We start from the raw sequence: 12,953 nt of genomic DNA on the forward strand, positions 1-12,953 counted from the left end.
CAGACGAGTGAAGTTGATGACCCCTCGCTTGGAAGTAGGTCTCCCAAAGATCAAGATCCGTCCGAACAGACGGTTGCCTCGAGGCAACACACACCGCACACACGAAGACAACACATTGAAAGACTCACCTCCTTGCCATGTACCCCTTCTTTCACCTCCACCTCCTCTATCGCAAGCAGCGCAACATGAACAATCTGTATCGTCACAGCAGTCTGCAGGACAACGAGAGTAGTATCCGTACGGCTTCAGGTCATGGCATGGTCAGCTTTTGCATTTTTCTCGGTGATCCCGGCGAAGCGAGAAGCCAGAATGGGCTTTGAGTAGCTCGTGAAGGGTTGGGCTCAGAATTCAGTCACTGAACTCACACCGGACCACGAGTTGCCGATCGGCTCGCTAGGGATAGGGCTGGTCGAATACGGCTTTAAATGTTCAGTAGTTCTGTGGCTGAAGTGATTGGGCAGTGTCAATTGAATTAGGGAGGCTTTGGACGTGTTTAGAGAACGAGGATCAGAGACTACTTGGTTGATCGGATGGATTGTGCGTTCATATGAGCTTCAACATCCCAGTCAGTGCGTTGTCCCTCCAGCCGTGTCTTTGTCCCTCTCGTGACCCCTTAAGCTTGTGGGCATGTATTGTCCCCAAGCCGACTCAAGCAGGGAGCCGTATTGTATTGTCAAAGGCATGCTGTCCTGCTCAGGCGAGTGTTGTCCCGATGAGATGTTCAAAGGAGGGGTGTCCCCGGAGTGTTGTGGAAGATGCTGGCTTCAATATTTGACGCGGGAAATAGTGGTAAGTCGCCAGACTGAATCTCAAAGTCGGCACAGCGAGCTTCCACCTCTTCGTAGCAAGACGAAGACGATGAAGATTACGAGGTGCGGAAATCGCAACGTCCCAACTTCGACAAAGTCCGTCAGATCGGAGATGATCACCAACTGACCACAACCCCCCCCCCCCCCCCCCTTTCGGAATGCAAGGACCAAATGCATTATCGTGAAGAGCAGGACAGGGCATGACATTACGCATGAGACAGACTGACTCCCGAAATCCACACGCACAATCTAGTAAGGAATTCCACTATTCATTGAATCAGCTTTTTCTTCCATGTGGACGGACACTGCCTGAACCCCCCTTCCAAACTCACTTTTGCAACTTTTGGAACCCATCATACACATTGCTCCTCACATTCTCATGAGCGTTTCTTATGACACCCATCATGAATTCTGCAGCTTGCTTTTCATTCAAATGCAAGGCGAACCTATCCCTGAGGCGCTTGATGGTTCCCTCACCTTTGAAGGAAGGAAGTCCAGTCCCAAGCATCAAATGACACGCATCGCACAATTGATCGGCGTGTGGTCGGATAGCAAGGAAGGCCTTGATAGTGAGCTCAGTGAACATTTTGTATCCTTGGGATTCTCGGCCGCCCATGAGAGCCACCATCTCGTGGTTCAGCTTGAAGGAGTTTGGCTCGAATTTGATTCCCTTGAAAGTTGGATTTAGTTTGGGTTCTCTACTATGCGAAAACGAAACGGGCTCACTCCTGGACGTGAGATCGACAAGGAACGGTTCCAATGTCAGTGTCACACTAAGGGGTTTAGAAAACTGAAACCACTCATCTATATCAAACAAGAATCCAAAGTCCACATGTACAATATGCCCCTCGCCGTCAATCATGATGTTTCCGTTATGTCGGTCTTTGATCTGCAAGATGTAGCATGAAACAGAATAGGCCGCCATAGATTGGATAAAGTTTAATCGGGCCTTTTGGAAAGTGACCGTGTTGACACCGCCATACTTGTCGATAAAGTATGCGAGCAAGTCATTGATCTTAGCTCGACCCATCTCGTCACGCGATGTTGCGTTGGGCACGACGTCAATCACACCACACTGGCCCGGGCATATTGTCAACATCCTGGGACATGCCTCGACTAATCAACAACTCACGCCTGGAGCAGTCGCTGTCACTCGATATGGGAACAGATATAGAACCAATCCAATACGCGTAAAGACATTCTTGAACATGGCGATGACTTGCAAAGCGAGCATGTCCTGTCGACAATCGTCCCCGACTTTGAAAATGGCAGAGATCCACGTATCAAATTTGCGCTTTACCAAGGCCTTCTCGTCAGACAAGTCGTTGGACGAATCAGGCTCAATGTCAAGTCTCTCCTTTTGGACCTTGAACGTGGCCATGAATGGCGCCTGTACAAATGTCAACGATCGACAACGCCACCTCGACTCACCTTTGCATGACTCTGAAGTGGTCGACCAGCTTTGCGATCCAAATCGATAACCACTCCATCAGGATTACTGGGCAAGTAGACTCCGACTTCGAGCTTGATTTTGGCCATTTCTTCATCGATCTTTGCCTTTTTCTCGGGTTTTGACGCCTTGATAAATGGCCTTAGCTTGCCGGAGATAGAGGTGACAGCGTCGAAGAATGTGAATTCTGTATCGTAGAAAGCTTTGGCCTTGCCAGAGAGATCAGCGACGATCATGTCGATCATCCGGTCCAACATCGGTTTCATCGAATCCGGTTCGGTCTGCGCATGGTCAGGTCCAGATCCTGCCACATCATAGATACCGCTGCTCACCGCATTGTCATCTTTGTACATATTTGCCTTCATGTTCCAGATGATCTGATGGCAGAAAAGTTGCGAAATCTTAGATGTCTCGAAGATGAAACGCTCGACGTAGCCTGTGAAAGTGAGCATGTATTGCACGCTAAGCAGGGTCTGCCGACGTACCAGACCTATCCGTTCTGAGCCCTTGGACTACTTGCGGTACAAAGAAGAATGTCAACTCGACTGGATACTGCTCCAAAACACGCATGGCATATTGCAGGATGAGTGGATGATTCCCAAATCGAGGTTGGAAGTACGCCAAGGCAGTGACGGGCGGTACGGCCGCCCACACAGGTAGCCACTGCATTCGTCAGCAGGCACTGTATGGATTGACTCACCTTCAGTGCGCCAGAATTGGATTGAGAAAGCTTCTCGCCCAATAGATAGTGCAGAGCCTCTGGCACATCCACCACGGCTTTAGGGTTGCTTCGAACCAATCTACCTATCTCGTTCTGAACCGTGAATTGCTTGAACCGTTCGCCCATGTGTACGGCCATGGAGGGAGACAGGGTCCAAGCTTTGGAAATGAGGCGAGTCCACTCGTCCTGTAGAGAGATAATAAGTGAACACTCTTCTCCGTTATCAACACGCACATTGGTTACTCCCTTCTCGAGGGCACCCGTTGCCAACATGCCTCGCGAGGTCTCACCACCTGGATTGTACCAGACCGCCAACCGACTGATCTCATTCTCAACCAGTAGTTGAAGAATTTTGATCCTATCTCGATGCTGAACACTGTACTCGTGAAGCGTTGTAGACCCTATGACCACATCAGCAGATGTTTCCACTGATCAGCTCACCTCTGATCAGCAGAGCTGGACTTCTATCCGACATGCTGCTTGTCGAGTGATCTCCGCGAACATGATCCTCCGCGATGGCTCTAGCGAAATCCTGCAAAAGCTTGATTTCCGCTCCAACCTGAATGCGGTCACTTCCAAACGACCATTGAGGCCGGACAGAGAACCAAGCATAAGCTGCGGCGTAGAGCCGGTCTCTAAGTCGCAACTCCAGCAGCGCCTCCATACGGGACGAAGCAAGGATCTGGAAGCCAAAGAGAAGCAGGGAGAATCGTACTTCTCGAGCAAGGGGATGCGTGCTGCACCATATGAGCTCGTTTTCATCTTCCGTTGAAGCCGCGCTCACCTCATCTTGTGTGCCGCGCCCAACGATCGCATCATCAAGCGAGTCAAGGCGATCATGATTCCAGGCTCGCGATATTTGATAGCTTGGAACTGACTTGACAAGACTTGAATCAAAAGCAAGTGAGGGCGAAGCATTCGCTTCGCTTTGGCCAGCTCCAGGTTTATAATTTGCTTATCAGTAGGGGAATATTCGACCGGCACGGCGAAGGGGTCCGCATAGCTTCGGCGTTGATCAGTCCTGTGAGAGAGATGCCCTTAAGTCCCAGACTCACTTCATGGAGGTACTGAACAGACCCTTCTCCGTTCGAATGGTCTCGAGCCAGCTCGCAGAAATTTCCCCCAGCAGAGCCACTTCCGCCTCGGGCTTCTCACGCAAGAGCCATGTCCAAGCATCTACACCGGCTGCAATCGCCAACGGAGTAAATGCAGCCATGGGCAGTTCCACGAGGTAATGTATGACGTCTTGGTCGACCTGGCAGGGAACATCAGCTGCAGTATTATCCCTTGGAGGCCGACTGACAGTTGAGGAAGAGGTCAACACGGAGGAAGCCCGGAGCAAGAGCCGTCGTAGATCAGGAATGGAGAAGTGTTCCTTGTTCCGAACCTTTCGCACAGCGTCCGCCATCTGGGTCTTGAAAGCATGCAACTCAGCCTTGGACGATTCGACAGGAGATCCTTGCTGAAGATTGGAAAGACCTGAGAGCAGATCAGCTCTATTCCCACCAACGATCACGGGGGTCGCTACCTACCTTGCTCCAAAATGTGTCGAGCACCACTCAGTTCTCCGTTGAAGTAATTCTTCGCTGCGAATTGGCTCGCCACCAAGTTCGAGCTGTCCGCAGGCCAGGAGCCAATTTTCGGCATGATCGCTACAGAAGTCAGCCCACGCATGCCATTCCATCGCTGTTGGTTACTCACCCTCCTGCCTGTCGAGCGTTGAGATAGCTTTGCAATAATGCAACGCCAATCCCGCCCCCATCTCGACGCTGTCAATGAGTAGCACGTCTCGAGACTCGTTCAAGTAGGATTGTAGAGTCGATTGCACTTCTAGCGGGGCACGGGAGATGGCTAACGAAAGCCAATTACTCGCCAGCTCGAACAGCTGAGTCGTAATTTCATTCCGAGCCATGTAATCGTCAGTCAAAGATAGCGTCAAAGCCATCTTATCCGACTTGAATTCGTGAATCGGCGAATACTGCTTGAAGTCAATCACCGGGTCAACAAGAAATCAACAAGACTTGCCTCATCGGTAAATTGCATTTCGCAACTCCGTCTCATCAGAGTTAGGATCTCGAGTAAAGTGAAGACCACCTGGCGATCGCAAAGCAGTGCGGAGAATGTCTCGAGGATCTGCTTGGCAAATGTTCTGGCGACTTCTCGAGTCTTGCGGAATCTGTGCGTGCAAGCGACGAGGACGCGGCATGTCTCCTGAGCGACAATGGGAGGCGAGCGATGTATCACTACCTGTCGACTGAGTTGTTTCAGGAAAGTCGATGAGACCTGTAGGCCGTCAGCCTCGGAATTGCGTCAGGTAGCCGTCTCACCTTTTGACCTATGGTCACAAGAGGAGGAGCGAGAAAGCTCGAATTCAAAGACTCATTACTGAAATACTCGAGCATGATAGAAGGCTGGAAGGCTGCAGCGCGCATTTGTTCGAGATCACAAATGGCGATCAACAACGTGGTCTGGGGAGCCGACATTGTCCGAATTTCATAGCCGCTCTTCTGACTGGCGAGGTACTCCTGGAGCGTTGCGCGGTTCTTGTTCGCGATCTGCAAATCTTAGCATGAATTCGCTGGGAGCACTTACCGAGGCGGCAAAGTCCTTTCTGAGGATCGAGTTGTATTCGAGATCACTGTCCACAAAGTCCACTGCATCCTCTTGGACCAACGCAGGTGTCTTCACGGCGATATCTCCCAGAGCCTTCCACTCATACTCTGACAGCTTCTTTTCGCCAGCCGGACCGCTCAAACCGAATGCCACACAGAGAAACCAAAAGTTCCTGAAGAGACTAACGAGTTCGGCCGAGGCACCTTTTGCAGGATTGAATGACTCATGTGAGAGCAGTGTCGAAAGAGGAATGAACAATGCCCCCATCCAGGCCTTCATATCTGATACTCGGTCCTCGCTCTCCCTCTTTAATAATGCTTGTTTCTCCTTGTCCCGTGTTTCGAAATTTATCCCAGACATGGCAATCATTTGAGTTTGAGTTCCCTTATCGGCGAACAGCGACAATAGATCCACCAAGTATCCTTCGGCACATCGCAGTCGTTTGACCATGCCCCTTGCGAGCCGCGTTTGAGCTGCAAGGACAGCGTTCGAAGTCATACGCGGGTCTTCTGGGTGCGCAGAGCGAGATATCTGTGAGAATGCTCGATAGACTTCCACCACATCTGCGTCTGAAGCTGCCAGGGCCAGTGGTACTAAATTGGTCACAATGGCGCTCTCGATCATCAAGTCGACTCCCCGGAGCCGTTGGAGGAGCAGTGAGATGCTAAGATGAATGATCTGACGCCATGAGCCACTGATGATACGACTGAAAGATCTCTTACATCATCTCTGCCCAGATCCAAACTTAAACAAGAGACCACCTCCACCGCTGTCAAGGCGACCAGCATCTTTTGCTCTTCCGTCTTTTTGCCGTTAGAGAGTGTACTCAATGTGCCGATAGTTTCACCATCGCGGAGCGGTGCAGGCTGTGATCGCAAAGATTGGGCGACGCTCGAGCCCAAAGCAGAGCCGCCGTGTTGTAGGAGATTGAGCAACGAGTAGAGAGTCGATGAGATCAGGTCGTCGTTTGGAGACATCTGAAGAGAGTCAATGATTTTCTCATTCCTCCAGGTTTTACAAACCTCAATGCAGATGGCCAGGCAGCGAGACGCTGATTTCACAGCCGGCGGTACATCTCCGGCTGCGCAATTCATGCCACTCTCAAAGGCCGGCAGGGGAGTCATCAACAGTCTTCGAATGTGCAGTGTCATGTTCGTGCCGAGGGCAGGATGACTTTGAGGATGATCAGCTGATGATGATTGTCGAGCTTCGCACTCACTTCCTGACGATCATCGAGGTGCAGATAAACGCAGTCTCAAAGACTCTGCAGTCGGAAGCGGTGGAGTTCTCGGACAAAAGCATGGTCAATCGTGATAGATGAGTCGAGCTAGGCTCTTCGCGATGTAGGTTGAGCAGGTTGAGGAGGTGCTTCGGCCGGTCAGAATGCAGATCCGCATGCATGTTACACTTACCAAGACCGTGACGCTCATTTCGATTTCTTCGTCCACAACCGCTTCGCCTAACGAGAACAGACTTTCTCGGCGGCCAGAATCTCCATGGCCCGTGTCGGATCCATCGTGCATCGGCGCAGACGCTTCGTTCCACCACTTGAGTGCAGCTTTGTCCCATTCATCGCCTATTGCACTGGTATTATTCTGCCCGAACAGCCGTTTCTCCACCGGCAGACTGATCGATTGTGAGATCAGACTTTCGATCTGTACACTGAGAACAGAGTGATGCATGTCAGGCTCTTCAGGTATACCAGTGGACGTCCAATGAATGTTCGATGGAGTCATGAAGGGCCTTCGCTCGGGGTCCTTCGATGGCAGAAGACTGCCCGCCAGCAGGATATTGGCTATTTCGGAAACGATCGTGACAACTCCCGCGGGTGTGAGTGGATGTGGCGCGATGAATGAGAATCTTGAGGGGGCGTGACGAAAGCTCGAATGATGAGAGTTCTGGTGGAGGACTTTGACTAGATTCGAGGGCGAAGCGATCTTGAGGAGGGAATCGAGGACCGTCGCCAAAGAGCCGTCCACAAGAGCAGGAATAGAGCATCGGGAGAGCACCAAGTGAGCAGAGTTCAGCAGGACCAGCGGGAATGCTAGAGTCACATCAGTCATGTTCTGAATGTGACAAGCCATTGACGCACTGATGGACCCGCCGGTCGTTAGAAGCTCTCCGATGTCTTCGAACAGATGATTCAATACCTCAGCCGCAATTTTGTTCGACGCTTCGTCTGTCCATGAGATCCATAGTAACGCTTTGATAAGCTGTTCGCAGAGTCTTGCTTGGTGATGTGTGCCCGAGAGATTCAATTCCGAGGTCTGACTAGTCGACGAAGATGGTGACGAGTTGGTCCCAGACTGCCTGCCTTGGGCCAAAAGACCGCTCAGGAGGTCCTTCACCCTACGCAACGCTGCTTTCAGCTGTGGTGATCCAAGAGGTAAGGCCACTACATAGTGAGCGTAGGATATAGCATGGTTGATCTCGAATTCGGTCTATCATCCCAAGTTCATCAGCTCGACACATGAGAAAGACAAGGCGCCATCCTTACCCAGTCTTCATCTTCGGTCTCGTTGTCATCAGAGCTGCGCAGAGTTCCATTGGAGACACTCTGCACCTCTGGAAGTCCCCTGGTGATCACGTCGAGGCGTCCGTCATCAGCCTTAACATCGCCGTTAGGGGTCGCATCGCCATTCGCCTTGGTCTCTTCAGGTTGACTCTTTGCCAAGCTGGTAGCGAGTGACGAGAGTATCTGCAAATGCAGAGGCTCGTCGAGACTAACCGAGGAGTCAGGAATATATTGTGTTCGAGTGACTCCACTCGCTCACCAGTCCATCGTAGCTGCCTATCAGCCGCAGCTTTGACAGTATGCTCAATGTCAAGCTACGTTTGCTTTTCGTGCGTGTGAGCGGGGTTGATCTGATGTCATTAGAAACGCTGGCAAACGCGTGGAAAGTACGTATTAGGATTGAGCTCATAGTTTATTACAAAATGTCCTAATCGACTTGAGCATGATTAACTCCCCTTATCCAATCCATCCATCCGTCAACAAAGTAGGGAAAATCCTGGGATCAGCGTTCTTCATCTGTTCACTTCAAGACGAGACGATCAGCAAGTATGGAGTCTCCCGGCTCTCAAGCATCCTCGTCTTTGTCTTCTGGAAACGTGCTAACCGCATCACACCCATCCACATCCGCCAGTGGCGGAAAGCCAGACAGATTGTTCGTCGGCAACCTCTCGCCAACCGTCGACGAATACACCCTCATCCAGGTATTCTCAAAGTACGGCAAGATCACCAAGCTGGATTTCATGTTTCACAAGAGCGGAGTACTGAAAGGCAAGCCGAGGGGATATGCGTTCTTGGAATTCAGCAACAAAGATGTAAGTCGGCTCAATGGGGTACTCCCGCCCAGCGAACGGTTCCTGATATCGCGTTCTCGCCTTCAAAGGACGCTCTGAGAGCGATGGTCAAACTTCACGATCGACTCTTGAGAGGCCGAAAACTCGTTGTCACATATGCAAACTCGGTAAGCTTCCATCTACGCCTCCAATCATAGCCAGAGCTGACTATCAAAGGCGCCCATTAACGACTTGCCGCTCATCACTAAAGGCCGTCGTCCAACCGATGCTCCAAAAACTACCACCCTTTCCTTACTGAAGTCAAATCGCCGTCCACAGAAGTACGTAGGAGTGCCCGCTGCCCGGCTAGATCTCCTCTAATTTACCTACTGAGACTGACTCACTAACAGTGCCGCCGCTCAAATCGCTGCTATGGAAGCCAAACTAGCCACTATGGCTAAGACCAAACCTGCCGATGAAGACTACGTCCCTGGGTTCAATCAGTACCCACTTGGGCACGCAATCGCAGGATCAGCATCTCCTCACTCTGGCACGGAGATTATGGAAGAAGATGCTATTGGTGAAGTAGCGGGCATGTTGGCGGCAGATGATCTTCAGAGAGAATTAGAAGCTGAGCTCAACACACAGCCGCCGTGTAGCGGCAGCACAGACGATCCGAGGAGCTCACAGTCGCCACGAAGTCCGGCGCATGATCAACGATCAACTCAGTCCCCAGCACCACCGGCTACACAACCTGCGATGCCGAAGCTCGTTCCTGGCGCCGGCCTACCTTCACGCCCACCCACGATATCAAATGCCACTGCATCCGCTTCGAATGTCAATAGATCTCAGGCGAGATCGGAGGAGATCAAACGAGGTCTAGCTGGCCTGCCCAAGAAGCCAGTGTTTTAATGACTGTGTTGCTCCCCTCTCCGGAGGCTTCAGTCCTGGGCTCTTTGTTGTGGCGTGTCTATAGAAGGCGCATGAATCGAGCTTGTACGGACTGTCTCCATTCCTATGCACTAGTTGCAACTTCATACAACTCAACTATACATGAGACAGAGCTCACAGCATGTCGACATAGTCGCTCGCGACTCCTGGTTATGCGTATTCACGGCCGAGGCGCCTCACAAATGGTACACTTCTCCTTGACACTCCCAGGGTTCTTCAACATGCACAAGCTGCACGTCCAATCCGCATCACTCTTCGCGTTGTCCGCCTTGCTGTCTACCTTGGATCCGGACAGCGGTCCAAAATCTGCTTTTTTGCCCGTCGGTTTGGGCGCTTCACAGATCTGGCACTTTTCAGTCGCTGTCGCAGGGTTCTGCAGCATGCAGAGATCGCAGGTCCAGCTACTTCCACCGGAGGCCGGAGCTGAGGGTTTGGAACATTGATCGAGGGGCGCCGGGAGCTTCATTTGACTGAGTGTGAAGTGGAATGTCGCCAGTGGAGCCTTCAAAGCCAATGCCTTGGCATCCAGTGCGCTCTTCGCGTCCTTCCCGGAGATCGCGGAAGGTAGCGTGAAGGTGAAAAAAGGTAGAGCAGACTTGTCGACTTGCAAAGCTTGGTCTTTCGCGGAGAAATATATGATGTTGGGGTCGAATCGAACCTTGGTAGGAGATTTTCGACGTGGTAGGTCTTCAATAGGCTCATCATGCGGTTCGATCGGGCGGATGGCGGGAAGCTGGAACTTGGGCGCTTCAGTGGGGTTTGCGCCAGCTCTTTCCAAAGACGCGGGTAGGGAATCAGTCTTTGCTGGATTCGGCTTCAGACTGGGCAGTGGGCGGGACGGAGAGTCGAGTACAGGAGTTTCGAAAGGTTTGAATGAAGCCGGCTCAGGGACAGCACGCTTCTTTGGGGACGACTGTGTTGGCGCGGTATTTGCACTGGAAGGTGCGGTCGATGATACCGGAGTTGGCGGCTTGGCAGAGTATTGATCCGCTCCGGCGATATTTTTGCGATCCGGGTTTTTCACCGATGGCTTAGGCGAGCCATTCGCTCCAGCATGTCCGTCATCATCGAGCTGCCACTGCGCTCCAGTCAGCTACTCAATTCTTGCAACTGCAGACAAATCTCACCGATTTCTTCCCAGTCAATACCTCAAGCGTCGTGAGCTGTCGACCAATACTCTTCGTAGCTTCCAGTTTCGCCGCTGCTCCTCTTTTCGGACTCTCCTTGAGTGTGGCTCGCAGGACTGATCGTCTAGGACTGTTGAAGGCGAACTTTGCAGAATTGGGGGACGGTGTCCTGGAATGATCGGATGCCGATGACGATTGTGGCGTGTCGTAAGGGTTGATGATCATCTCTTCTTGCCGTGTGGATTGATCAACAGGTCCGATCTCCTCCACGATGAGCGCCCGCATGATGTCGGCGGCACGTCTCTTGCCGATAGACACGACATCGTGTGCATCCTTCGATTCTGCAGATGACACAGCGGTGAAAGACTGGCTGAGCGGGTGTCGGAGAGTGCCTGTCGGCTGGCGTGACGTGTCCTTCTCTTTGATGTGAGAGGTAGCGGCAGTCGATGAGCTTGATGAGGAGTCTGAGGATGAAGGATGAGCGGCGAGAGGAGCATGGGCCGGAGAAGATAATGCGGAATCGTTCGGGTCTTCATGTACTCCCTGTTCAGTCCTGCGCCGCTTCTTTGCACTCTCCTCGTGATCGTCCGCTTCGAGATCCAGCAAGGGCTTGAGACCGAGGCTAGAGCGCGATTTGCCGAGCATGCGTCGCGGTGACATGCCAGGTCCGAGATATGAAACCCTATGCCGACGAGTTTCTGGCGAGGTGAAGAGTGATATTGTGTCGTCACCGAACGAAGCCATGGAGCCCGGTGTCGATGGAGCTGTTACGCCATTGCGGTTGGGCGTAAAGGACCTGTTGACGGAAGCGCTGTTTGGGAGTGCCTTGACCGAACGAGGTGTACCAGCGCTCCACCCTCCCAGTCGATGAGCTGTGTCTGCTCTCATGCCTTTTGTCAGGGCTTGAACGAGTTGAACGTCCTCGGCCGACAGAGACTGCTGTCTCTTGCCCGCAAGGAACGTGGTCAAGGCAGCTGCGGAAGCAGAGGTAAGGGGAGTCGCTGCAGCACGAATATTGGCTAGCATGGCATCTATGACGGAAGTGTCGTCTTCTGTGACGGCTTGATCTTGCTTTCCCTCCACGAAAGTCACCAGAGCTGAGGCCGCTGCGGACAATGCTGTTGGAATATGAGAAGAGGCGGAGGCGTGAGGAGTGTGTGTATGGGTCGCGGGGGTGGCAGGCAGGTCGAATAACGGTAAAGCGGCTCTTTCCGGCAGACTAGACTCTCCTCTCCTTCGTTTAGGTCGACTTTGACAAACAAGGCCCGGCGCATCTTGTGTTTCCCGGTCGATCGCTCCTCTTGGTGTCGAATTCTCCGTCTGATATCGATGACTGGGACCCGACCTGTGAGCTGAAGGATCCTCGTTATGCTCCTGCGGGAGCTGCCCCTCGACACACTGTCAGCCTTGTGATCCTCCCAAGACAACTTGCTCCAGCTCACAGCTAGACTTCGCCTGGTCGTGTCCCTTCTTCCCCCGGGAACTTCGCCTCTGGCTCGCCACTCTGCGGCTCTGTCCTCAAAATCTGCTCCGCTTCTGCCTGCAGCCTCAGCCATCGAGAGCACATCACCTTGTCGGGTGTTGCTCGGTGACGATCCCCAATTGTCCTCTGAGCCTGATTCTGAGGGTACCTCTGGCTCCATAGTGATATCGCCAGTATTCGAAGGAAGAGCTAGACGGTTCTCCTGGCGGAACAGCGGCGAAAGGGCATAACTGATCATATTTCGCAGACCGGAAAAGGGCTAAAGGAGGGTGAGTCATCGCGACAAATTACGAGGCTTACAGTTGACGTTGATTTCTTGACTTGTTGAGGTCGGCGATACGGTGTTGCATTGACCCTCTCGGACCTGGCTGCCCTTGAACCTGATGAATTGGTGTGATCCATGATGAAGGAAAAAAACCGAGGCTGGCGAGCTAGGGTCGATGACAAGAACGCAGAGATTGCGGCGGAGAGAACAATGGGTAGAGGTACTTTTATATCTTGACTGCTCTCAACC

At 52.3% G+C, this 12,953-nt stretch overlaps 3 protein-coding genes across 3 annotated transcripts; 1 reads left to right on the forward strand and 2 right to left on the reverse strand.

Annotated features, from left to right (window-relative positions):
- Positions 1–968: 968 nt before the first annotated feature.
- Positions 969–8,426, reverse strand: BD324DRAFT_611393 (hypothetical protein). The gene is made up of 26 exons (XM_022014261.1): positions 8,368–8,426; positions 8,091–8,316; positions 7,686–8,034; positions 7,006–7,637; positions 6,813–6,961; positions 6,616–6,766; positions 6,316–6,570; positions 5,573–6,271; positions 5,308–5,535; positions 5,006–5,263; positions 4,682–4,958; positions 4,513–4,632; positions 4,284–4,459; positions 4,036–4,235; positions 3,765–3,983; positions 3,422–3,717; positions 3,215–3,381; positions 2,960–3,166; positions 2,745–2,922; positions 2,592–2,695; positions 2,241–2,540; positions 1,942–2,199; positions 1,614–1,884; positions 1,536–1,543; positions 1,142–1,479; positions 969–1,074 (listed from the first exon to the last, which is right to left on the reverse strand). Exons 1-26 carry the CDS (start codon positions 8,373–8,375, stop codon positions 1,059–1,061), a joined length of 6,090 nt encoding a protein of 2,029 aa, XP_021874261.1. The 5' UTR covers positions 8,376–8,426; the 3' UTR covers positions 969–1,058.
- A 144-nt stretch (positions 8,427–8,570) lies between these two features.
- Positions 8,571–9,879, forward strand: BD324DRAFT_611401 (hypothetical protein). Its single transcript, XM_022014262.1, has 4 exons — positions 8,571–8,920; positions 8,989–9,066; positions 9,116–9,219; positions 9,289–9,879. Exons 1-4 carry the CDS (start codon positions 8,657–8,659, stop codon positions 9,788–9,790), a joined length of 948 nt encoding a protein of 315 aa, XP_021874262.1. The 5' UTR covers positions 8,571–8,656; the 3' UTR covers positions 9,791–9,879.
- A 110-nt stretch (positions 9,880–9,989) lies between these two features.
- BD324DRAFT_606465 (hypothetical protein) lies at positions 9,990–12,841 on the reverse strand (the record flags this gene model as incomplete). Its single annotated transcript, XM_022014018.1, has 4 exons — positions 9,990–10,907; positions 10,957–12,308; positions 12,356–12,698; positions 12,740–12,841. The coding sequence occupies 4 exons, from the start codon at positions 12,839–12,841 to the stop codon at positions 9,990–9,992; spliced, it is 2,715 nt and encodes a 904-aa protein (XP_021874263.1).
- Between the last annotated feature and the right edge of the window lie 112 nt (positions 12,842–12,953).

Source organism: Kockovaella imperatae (assembly GCF_002102565.1).
Source record: "Kockovaella imperatae strain NRRL Y-17943 chromosome Unknown BD324scaffold_1, whole genome shotgun sequence".
NCBI classification, from domain to species: Eukaryota; Fungi; Basidiomycota; class Tremellomycetes; order Tremellales; family Cuniculitremaceae; genus Kockovaella; species Kockovaella imperatae.